The sequence below is a fragment of the Nicotiana sylvestris genome, chromosome 1 (assembly GCF_000393655.2).
Source record: "Nicotiana sylvestris chromosome 1, ASM39365v2, whole genome shotgun sequence".
Taxonomy (NCBI): Eukaryota; Viridiplantae; Streptophyta; class Magnoliopsida; order Solanales; family Solanaceae; genus Nicotiana; species Nicotiana sylvestris.
The window spans coordinates 57,092,518-57,103,634 of record NC_091057.1 but is presented as its reverse complement, the minus strand read 5'-3'; the positions used below and the strand labels follow the sequence as shown (position 1 = coordinate 57,103,634).

Sequence of the window (11,117 nt, the reverse complement as noted above, 5' to 3'; positions counted from 1 at the left end):
CCTAGAGTGTTCAAGTTTAAAAGAAGTGAATTTTTTTCTGATAAAGGCTGTTCAATATGTGTTATATACCTCTAATACGTAATATTGTATCTATATATATAGTGTAATTTTTCGACGTTTTAACCATGTGGCTTCGCCCATGCTTAATCTCGGTTGGTTGGCTACCTGAACTTTTAAATATTAGGTAAACTAAGGTGAGAGTTCGATTCCCCACTATGCAATCCCCTCCCCCATTTCCCTTCCTCTACCTCCAATATATAATTAAAAAAAAGAAGGTATTTTAACAGAAAATGATGAGCTTGGTTATGGATATGCACTTATGCAGAGGCAGTCTCTTTGACTTGGTTAAAATCGTATCTGTAAACAGATCCATATTGCTGTAATATGATCGTATATTATATTTTAAAAAATCTTTTATTGAAATGTCATCATTGTGCAGTCCATGTTCCTCCAAGGAAATTGTCAAAATCCGTTTGGACAGCATTTGTTTGCTTGTTTTAAAAGCAAGCTTGTCTTGTTGTGACAAAATTGATTTTATATATGTGAATCGTATATATTTTTTTTTTATCTCAACATAGCATTTGTTTGTTTTAAAAGCAAACATGTCTTGTGAAAAATTAATGTTATATTTGTGAATCGTTTTTTTTTAATCTGAACATATAGGTAGAAGATGTAGGGCACAAAACAACTTTGTCTGTCTTCTGTTATCAGCAATTGGCAAGTTCTACCTTTAATGCTACCTTGATCAATCAGAGTTCAGTGGCAAGCTGTCACGGCCCATTTTCTGAACAAGCCGGAATCGGCACCCAATCACTAAACATGACCAAGCATACCATCTGCGCTTATCAAATCTATTATAATTTCAAACTTTATATGCCACAAGGCACTACTGTAACCAAATACTTTTAAATAAATTAAATATCTAAAATAAGCCAACTTCAAAACTTTATTAGTAGTAACCAATAAAATACCTTTAAGTTATTATCGAAAACATCTGAATCTTAACCCATCGTCTGTGTCTATGAAGCCTCTACTGATAAACTGACGCACTGCTCAGGACAGGAGATTTCCTGGTCAGTTCTATAAGTAAACAAAGAAATAACTAAATAAAGATGACTCTAAGGAATACTCCACGAACAAAAGCGGAGCTCACCAATAGCACTGGAAGGGAGGGAAGTCCTAAACTGTAGCCTGCTCGCCTGCAAAACCGGTTCCTACGTTGTACCGCAGACCAACGTAGGTTACCATCCATTATACTCAGTGAGTCTCAACAACAAGGGACGAAACTTTAATAACATAAACATTACGAGCAAAGATTCTAAATGCATTTAAGGCATAAAGCTTATAAGAACAACTCTAAAATAATTGCATAATAGCAGTTTAGGAATATTCTAAAAGAAATTTTTTTCTTTTTCTTTCTTATAAAAAAATACTTTACTTTATACTTTAGGAGTTCCAACTATCCTGACTTAATTCTGTCTCAGTCACCGTGTGATCGGTACGGGTTCGATCCCAACCTGATCGAATAGGCCTAATCCACAAGGTGCCACTCGCTTCATGGTTCTCAGCGCTCATGTATCATACCTTAGCATGGCTAAGTAAATTCTCAGCAACGAGACCCTCGGCTCGTGTGCTCCCTACTTTGGCACAAATAGTTTCAGGAAGTCAATGCCTTGGTCAGGACCCTCGGCCTGGACGATGACCCCTTCTCAGAATTAAGGATACTCCCAAAAATCTTTTCTTTCTAAAACTTCTTCTTGTGACTTTTCAAGTCTAAATCTTTTCTTTATAGAACATCATGTACATGCTCATGCTGGTATCCTTAAATGTAAAGCATGCCATAAGAATGGAATAAACATGTAAAAGTACTTCTAAGGATTCTTGCTCCTTCATAAATTTTCAACGCGAAAATAGCATATAAGAATAACCCAAAAATCTGAAAATTTATGCACATATATCATAATAAATCATCTAAACTTTTGCTAGAACAATTCTAAGTTAATAGGTACTCACTCACTCCAATTAAGTAAATATAAACTCTTTTAAGCAATTCATCAAACACCTTGTATGCGAGCTTTTGTGAGTTAAACTACTTTAGTAAAGGGTTATATCAACTGACCGCAATACTCCTTGAGCCAATACGTAGACCCCAAACCAATTTATACCCGTCAAACAATTGATTCTACAACAACCAGTGCATTTTTATTAATTTCAAAGTTTCACACCTAAACATGGGATTTACTGTTGATACAGAGAAAGAAGGGAATTACTATTCAATTCTTACCTATTACTATTATAGGGTAATTGAGAATAAGAAATTTTATATACCTGAACTCAAGAATTAGTAATTTGTAAAGAACCCTGAACTTTCCTTGTAATTTCGTGGCTGCCTCTATTTCGTATAAGGTTTTACGCCCTTTTTGCTCCGCGTTAGTAAGTGTTTTGTTTTGAAATTGTTTAATCCCTTTTTCACAGTGATTTGTAAAGAACCCTGAACTTTCCTTGTAATTTCGTGGCTGCCTCTATTTCGTATAAGGTTTTACGCACTTTTTGCTCCGCGTTAGTAAGTGTTTTGTTTTGAAATTGTTTAATCCCTTTTTCACAGCCTTTTATGGCTGAGACTCTCACGCCTATACCTGCCAAGAGCCCTTTATGGGCTTAAGGCTCACGTGGCTTTTTTTTTTCTTTTGCTTTCTTTCTTCTTTTTTTTTTGTTTTTTTTTTGTTTTGACTTAACTAGTATTTAATTATTCCTATTTTTAATAATTAATAATATTAAAACTATTAATATTTTCCTAATTGTATATCCAATTTTATATATATATATATATATATATATAATTGGCTATAAGGTAACAATAATAGTAATAATAATAATTTAGTTCTATAATTAGCGTGTCTCGAAAATTTTATAAATTTGAGGAGTGTTACACAAGCCAAAATTTTCACCAAGCAAATTTAAAACAAAAATTAATTAGATTGAATAGACATAAAAACCAAATTTGACCTTATAAATACAGTGTAGTTTTCTAGTAAAGGAGATTCTCAATCCTATATTTTCATTAGCAAAAATCATAAGCACCTAATCAGGGTAAATACCTGAATTACACTGTCTCAAATTGAGAGGTCGGATAGAATACCTAATGACTAGTGAACCAGATCTTATTTCATTTTTATGCGATAATCACAACTACTAGTCATTTGTTCTTCATTGACGTAGACACCCTTGTAGACAGGGGCGGAGCCAGTCTTATAGCTACGGGTCCAGCAGAACCCAATAGTTTTGGCTCAAACACTATATCTATCTTTGTTACAAAATCCATTGAATATGTATAAATAATCTATTTAGAACCCAATAAACAAAAAGGATTATAGTTCAGAATCCATAAACTGAAAATCCTAACTCCGCCTCTGCTTGTAAATAAGGCTTTAGTAGTAGAAAATGCCACCGAATTCATCATAATCCTCAAGCTATTGCCAACTCATAGCAATGGGGGATTTGCAAATGCAGCTTTTCTTGTTCGAAAACCAGAAAAAGAATTGAGTCCTCAACATGTATGCTCTAAACAAAATTCCATCATATGATGAATGCTAAAGAAACCAAAATATCGAACTCTGGTCATAGAGCAGGATAGCAAGTTTTGCCATTTAGAGAAACAGCGATATGTAGCAGTGGATAAAAAGAGGCACATCTTGACACTGTTTATCGATAATTTACAGAAAGCATAGACCACTTAGAGAACCTGATAAAGTTGATAGTGTGATCCACAAGGAAATCACCAAAAGAAAACTCTTCGTCACAAACGGAATTCAGTAAGTTTAATCCTGCACTACGGGCTAATCCCATAACCACTGGATTATTGCATCATGGGAATCGCTCCTCCAGCTGCTACAATCTGTTGTTCCAACTGTTGCAAAAGAAGAAGGCAAGTTTCAGAGGTATCTATGAAATTTAGAAGATTAAATTCAAAATTTCCACATCGCAATCAAGAAGAGAGCTTTCTATTTCCTAATGGAAAGAGCTCCTTACCTCAAATAAAGTTTGAAGCTTATTCTTCACAAGCAAGTACTCCTGTTTTATTTGTTGCAAGCATCTCAAGCACCTAAAATATCCCATCAATCCGAAGATAAGAAGCAAATAATGTAAATAACTTGCATCCAAACAACACAAGATTCATGATTTCAGGCACACTACGAACCGATGTTACATGAACTCGCGCGGGGGGTTTGAGTATCACTTGGCAGTTACTACCCAACATGTATACTCAATTTCTAGTGCATAACGATCTACAGTCCAAGGTTCACAAGACAAAGAAAGAGTCTTTGTAACTAGTAGCTTAGTCAAAAGTAATCAGTAAAATACCATTTTAAGAATAGCCTATACGGGTGTTCTTATTGAATTGGCTCACGTTACCAGAATTATCTAATCAATAGCACCTTATAAAAAAAATAGCAAATCAACAACATTAAGGTTATCTAAGCCCCTAAAAAGTTTCAACATTACTCTAAACAAGATATAACCAACTAACCAGCTATGCTACATGATCTTAAACTTTCAACTTCTCAAAAATGTTTGATGTTTGTAAGCTGTACATCTGGAAAGAACCAGAAAGCAACAAAACTTACGCTTCAGTGTTCTTTTCTTCGCAGACGCTACGGAAAGGGACGCAGCAATTCTTCACTCTCTGAGCACCAACACTGTTCACTCGGTCAAAAACACAAAAATTTTCTCATCAGAAGAGTAAATATCTAAAAGACTCTGTCAGCAGAATCAACTTTTTCTCATGAAAATTTACAAAAATTGAAGATAGGTTTAATGTACCTGGAGCTGCTACCTTTGAGCTGATGAACATGAGCATCAACCTGCTTAAAGTCCACATTGGGCTGATCTCTGGGAAAATATACAACAAATTCATACTAAAGAAAATGACAACAACAACCCAGTAAAGTAGAGAGGCTGTTTGCGAAAGACCCTCGGCTAAAGAAAATGAAAAGAGAGGATATGTTTCATTAGATGATCGATAAGGCAAAAAAGAAAGGGTCAGTACTCACAAAGCCATAGTGAGATCATTGAGAAGTCTTTCAGAATCTTCAAAGAAAAGAGACACAACTTCAACTACAAAATCAGGGTTACTTTCATCTTGCAATTGCTGAAGCTGACTAAATTGAGCATCCAAGAATCCCTTTTGAACCAAAACAACATTCCCACCAAAAAAAATCAGCAAAATCAACTCAAAAGCAGAAGGTCAAGAATAACAAGAAAGAAAAAAAAACAAAGCAGAAGCTGACTCCAAGAACCCCTTTTGTATCAAAACAACATAACAATCAAAGAGAAAAAGACCAAAAACTTTCAGCAAAATTCAACAACTCAAAAAACTTAAGGTAAAGAATAATAAGAAAACAAAACAAGAAGCTGACTCCAACAATTAACAACAATTCAATCAAAGATTTAAAAACACCCAAAAAGCAGAAGGTTATGAATAACAAGAAAACAAAACCAAAGGTGCAAAATCCACATAAAGATTTCTCCTTTTTTAGGTTTACCTCATTAAACAAAGAGGACATGTATTCAATAAAGCTCCTCTGCAATTGACCAACTTCCATTTCTTTGATTCTTGATTATGTCCTCAACTCCTTAAACTGCAACAAAATAAGGCCAAAATGAAAATTTTGCTATAGGTTGGAGTTACAACTATGCAGATCTTCTTGAATAAATAGGAAATCTGAACCATATAAATGCAGCAACAATAGGAATTTCTGAAATAAAAGATCTAAAGAATAACCTGTTTTGGGAGACGGGGTGTGGTGTAGAATAGCAGTCAAAGGTATAGTACACAAACACAAGACAAATGGATGTTAGTACTGTGATAAATTTGTACAGTGTACCTTTTTAGCTAGCTTTGGTTTTCCTAATTCCTGCTATGGATGATTTTTGTGATTATTCTTGTCGTAGAATTGCAGTCCCTACCATTTAATTTTGTTTGTCCCCAGTCCCCACTATGGTTTTATTCATCTCTCCACCAATTATTACTCTTCCCCCCCCCCCCTTTTATTTTTATTTTATATTATTACTCTTCCCCTTTGCACGCCTTAAGAGTCATTTTTACTATTTTAGGCACTTTTGCAACTAATGTTTGAAGGGTGACATTGGGATTTCATTTTGGGGTGCTAAAAACCAATCAAGTAATCATTAAAGGTGGATTAGTAACACTATTAGGGGTCGTTTGGTAGGAGGGGTTAAAAAAAATAATGCAAGCATTAGCTCTATGCATTACTAATATCTTGTTTGGTACTTTTTTTCAACTTGTGTATAACTAATACTTGTATTAGTAATATTTGTATTAGTTATACATCATACTTGACATTATCCTATGCATAAGTAATGCATAGAAAACCATGGCATTAGTAATATCAAGGCTTTAATGCATGCATTAGCATGGTTAAAGATAAAATTGTCCTTAAAGTCTCTTAAAGCTAGAGAATATGGAGGACATTTTTGTAAACAACTATTTTTTAAAAAAAATTATGCAATGCATTATAATTTTAATACAGCACACCAAACAATAGATAAGAAATATTTTTTGCATAACTAATGCTTGCATTACTAATACATGCATTACTAATACACATTATTCCGCACTATTCTTATACACCCTACCAAACGACCCCTTAGGGGTAGTTTTGACTAGGAAATAAATTATCTCATGATTAATTTAGTTATATCACCCTCTCATATAGATAAAAAAAAATATTACAGTCACGGGATAACTAATTCCGTGATTAGTTATACCGCAATTTTATCTCAACCAAACATGGGACAAACTAATCCCAAATTTAATCCCAAAATTAATCATCCCTTATCCCTCATACCAAACAAGATCTTAGGGGTCGTTTGGTTTGAAGACAAGTTATGCTGGAATTAGTTATTCTGATATTATTTTTTATTGATTGTTTGGCATATTGTGTTAATCCTGGGATTGTCAACTTTGTGGCTTTATTCTGAAATTATTATTCCACCATCTGGCAATTATAAGTTATCCTGGTACTATTTTTACTCCTCAAATAATTTATCCCAAGATTAGTAACTAAACAAAGAATAATGCGATACTAAATTTTAATCTCACAATTATATTTAGGCGGAATACATCTGGAGACACTTAAAGTTGTCACCATTTTTCATTTAGACACCTAAACTTAAGGCTGTTTCTATTGAGCACTTATACTACACTAAACTTTTCCAACTAGACACTTCTTGCTGAGTTGACACATAGAGTGAACTTCACCCAAAATAGGCGCGAGAAGAGCCCAAAAACAGATTTTATCTTCATTTTATCTTTTTATTTCTTTCTTTCTTTCTTTCTTTTTCTTCTTCTTCTTCTTCTTCTTCTTCTTCTTCTTCTTCCTCTTCTTCTCTCCACCATCACTTCCATCATTGTCTCCCCCACTTTCACCGTTGTTGCGCCTCCACCATTAATTTAGCTCAAAAGTTTGAACCATCAACCGTCTCAGTTGATTGAAACCGAAGTAGGGCCGTATTCTTCATTTGAAGTCAAAACACCATTAATGAGATCATTAAGAAAGCTTGAAGGTTTAAAATGGGTTACTTGATTTGATGAAAAATTGCAAAATTAATATTGGGGTTGTCTTCGAGTCTTGGTAGTGAATCTTTAGTTGAAGTTATAACAAATTTGGAGAAATTTCTCTTGAAATTTTGGATTAAAATCGTGGTTGGAACAAGAATAGACATGAAGATAGTGAAGAAATCAAGAACAATGATTTCAAGAACACTAATGTATCCTTTTTTTTTTGTCTTTTCTTTTGTTAATAATGTGTCATTTTCTAATTGGGTGTAAATTAAAGTTTTTTTTTTCTTTTTGAGAATGTTATTTTATTTTGTTTACTAAATAGATTTTAAAATAGTTTTTTCTTCTTCTTTTTTAACTCAAAATGATATATGTCTTTTTTTTATTTGTCATTCACCACGTCAGCTGCGAGTGCATTGCACACACTTTGTAAGTTTGACTAATTGTCAAAAAAGTGCCTAATTGGAACAAGTTTAGTGTAGTATAAGTGCTCAATAGGAACAACCTTCAATTTAGGTGTCTAAATAAAAAATGATGCTAACTTTAAGTGTCTCCAAATGTATTCTGTCTTATATTTACTTATCCATCATACTGAACGACCCCTTAATATCATGGATGGTATCAAACCTACTGCAACAAGGTCATTCTACTTTGTAACCCAAAAAAATACATCAGCCATTCATATATGATATATATTGAAAATGTCATGATCCAAAATTCATTATAAGTTGTGATAACACCCAACGATGTCGTTAGGCAAGCCAATGATGAACCATCGAAGTAACTATTCATTTTATTACTTTCAAAATCATAAAGGTCTATTAAATAAAGAATCTAACGCATTTAAAATTATGGATACATGCAATTTTAGTAAGATATAAAATAAAATGGTGACAATATTAATGCAAAACCATTAACACTACTAGAATATCTCAAAACCCGCTGTCACAAGCACATGAGCATCCACTAAGAAGTACAATAATAATACAACATCTATCTGGAATATAAAATTGACAGGATAATATAAATGAACATGATGGAGACTTTGTGTACTGCGGATCGTATTTGTAACGACCCAATTTCCCCTTTGTTGGGTATCATGATGGCACCTAGTCTTAGGGACTAGGTAAGTCTAACTTATACTGAATAACAATAATAGTAATTAAAATTTAACAGTCTCAAAATAGAAGCCTCTACAAATTTACAATTTCCCAAAACCGGTAGTACAAGTGATAAGCTCTACAGAATTTACTACAACTTCTAAATACAACTGTTTGGAAATAAGTAAAAACAGTGTGAATATAAAATAGGAAGGTGACTCCGAAGCCCGCGAACACAATAGTAGGTTTATCATGAGTCTCCTCAGCAAGAATCCGCACAGCTACTAACGATCAAATACCTGGATTTGTACAAAAAAATATACAGAAGTGTAGTATGAGCACACCACAGCGGTGCCCAGTAAGTATCAAGACTAACCTCGGTGGAGTAGTGACAAAGAACAGTCAAGATACCTACTGGTCTAATAAACTGAACAAGTATAATTATAGGAATAACAATGTACGATTTCTACATAAAGACTGCACAATATGATTAACAATACCATAATTGCAATAAAAAGGAAATGACAAGTATCAGAGGAATAACATAATAACGATACAGAAGAGTGAACGGAAACACAACTTAAATCCAAAATCACAGGTGCAACAAGAACAAGTAACAACTCAACAACTACGATCGCTTTCACATCAGATTTTAGTCAACAAGCTCTGCGAGGTACCGAACCCCGGATAAATCACAACTCACGGGTCTCAATTCCTAAACTCGAACACTTGGCATTATATGCCCTCATCACACCTCATAACCGCACTGACGACTCACGTGCCAAATAGATCCATTCTCACATAGAAGGCAAGTAAACAAGGGTGTGTATCTATATTCAACAATATCAAGAAAATCTCTTATCCGATAAGGGTTCTTGGTTACGTGTATGCTTGTACAAGTGTCCTAACATAGTTCATACCAGCTAGTAAGCATAAGGAAAAGAACAAACAACACGTAGAAGGTTTACAGAACAGGGGGATCTACCGGAATACCGTTCCATAGTCCCAAAGTAAATATGCAGAATATGGGATCTACCGGAATACCATTCCGTCCCAAAGTAAATATGCAGAACAGGAGGATCTACCGAAAAACTGTTCCGTAGTCTCAAATTAAATATACAGCTCAACCAACAGAGATAACAGTTTACAACATGACAAAAACCTCGTGCATCACCACAACAAGTACAACAACAATAATGACAATAATACAAGGTACGACTAGTAAATCAACTCAAGAAATTTAAATCACAAAGAAACGGTAGAACTCGTTCACAAGGAATAACCACAGAAAAGAATGCTAGGCATAAAGAGAATAGCTCAACAAGGGAAAACTAATATGTAACAACGATCCCACAATATACAATTCAACATCAAGGATGCTAACATAAGTTAAATAATTCCAAATAATACTAATGTATATGGTAAAATCGGAGGGCCCAATTTCTCATCATCGAGGCACCTCAAAAGACGATCTCGAAGTCTCGAGGCTACAAGGTTATGGTCGAGTCTCCTTCCTCGAGGTTCATCGATGTTCGATCTTGGGACAGCGTTGACCGCGACTACGGAAGAAATGGGGAGTTCCCAAAGCACATGGCTAGGACTGACAGAGCCTAGTGGATTACCATGACCCTTAATCAGAGTGTCATCTAGCTGTCCCATCTCAACTTCTTTGTCATTTATGTATTTTGTACTATGTTGGGATTCCCCTCCTATATAAAGGGGATCCTTGTCATTTTGTAAGGCTCTCTGTTGCTTCAGCTTCTCCACACGGAATATACAAGAAACATTCTCTTTGCTATCTAACACATTCTCTTGATATTACTGCTTTCATTTATTATCCTCATATTTGTTCTTCATTTATTACTTATCATTGGCCATAAAGAGCCTCCGTTAATTTTACTCCAACTGTTAGCCACACTTAGATTGCCTTCAATATCTCATAGTTGAGCTCCGAAATCGACAAGCTCGAGGCCCTGATAATTGGCCTATCGGTTTGGTTATCACTTCGCTCCTTGATCTTATCTCATTTCTACACTTCACACATAGCATCAACTGCTTAACAAACTAGCATAAAAATAGATCACGTATTTTTAGAGTCCCATAAATAAATTTAATTATTATTACCATTTTCACGGTAAATAGTTTGGTGCCCACCGTGGGGCTAAAAATAATAGTGATTATTTTCTTGCTGGTTTTACTACATAACGCAAGTTATCTTTCGCGCTTTTTCTTGCCAAAGATCTTCGATTCAGGTCGAAATGTCTAACTCGGTAAATGGAGGTGAAAACAACAATCTTGAGGACCATGGAAAAAATGGTGGTGGCTGTTCCAGGTGTTGGTATGCCACCACAAAACCCTGGGAATGCACCAGAACCAGTCCCCGTGGACGCAGTCTCAAGCGACTCCCAGCCCATTGACATAAGCTCCCATACTGA

The 11,117-nt window shown here is 34.7% G+C and overlaps 1 protein-coding gene across 2 annotated transcripts; it reads right to left on the bottom strand.

The window, feature by feature from the left end:
* Window positions 1–3,621: 3,621 nt before the first annotated feature.
* Window positions 3,622–5,990, bottom strand: LOC104221128 (histidine-containing phosphotransfer protein 1). 2 transcript variants are annotated; one of them, XM_009772119.2, is made up of 7 exons: window positions 5,886–5,990; window positions 5,544–5,639; window positions 5,052–5,182; window positions 4,822–4,890; window positions 4,626–4,697; window positions 4,030–4,102; window positions 3,622–3,907 (listed from the first exon to the last, which is right to left on the bottom strand). In XM_009772119.2, exons 2-7 carry the CDS (start codon window positions 5,601–5,603, stop codon window positions 3,857–3,859), a joined length of 456 nt encoding a protein of 151 aa, XP_009770421.1. In that variant the 5' UTR covers window positions 5,604–5,639; window positions 5,886–5,990; the 3' UTR covers window positions 3,622–3,856. The 2 variants fall into 2 exon arrangements, with proteins under 2 accessions (XP_009770421.1, XP_009770419.1); XM_009772117.2 differs by having other exon boundaries at window positions 5,783–5,918.
* Between the last annotated feature and the right edge of the window lie 5,127 nt (window positions 5,991–11,117).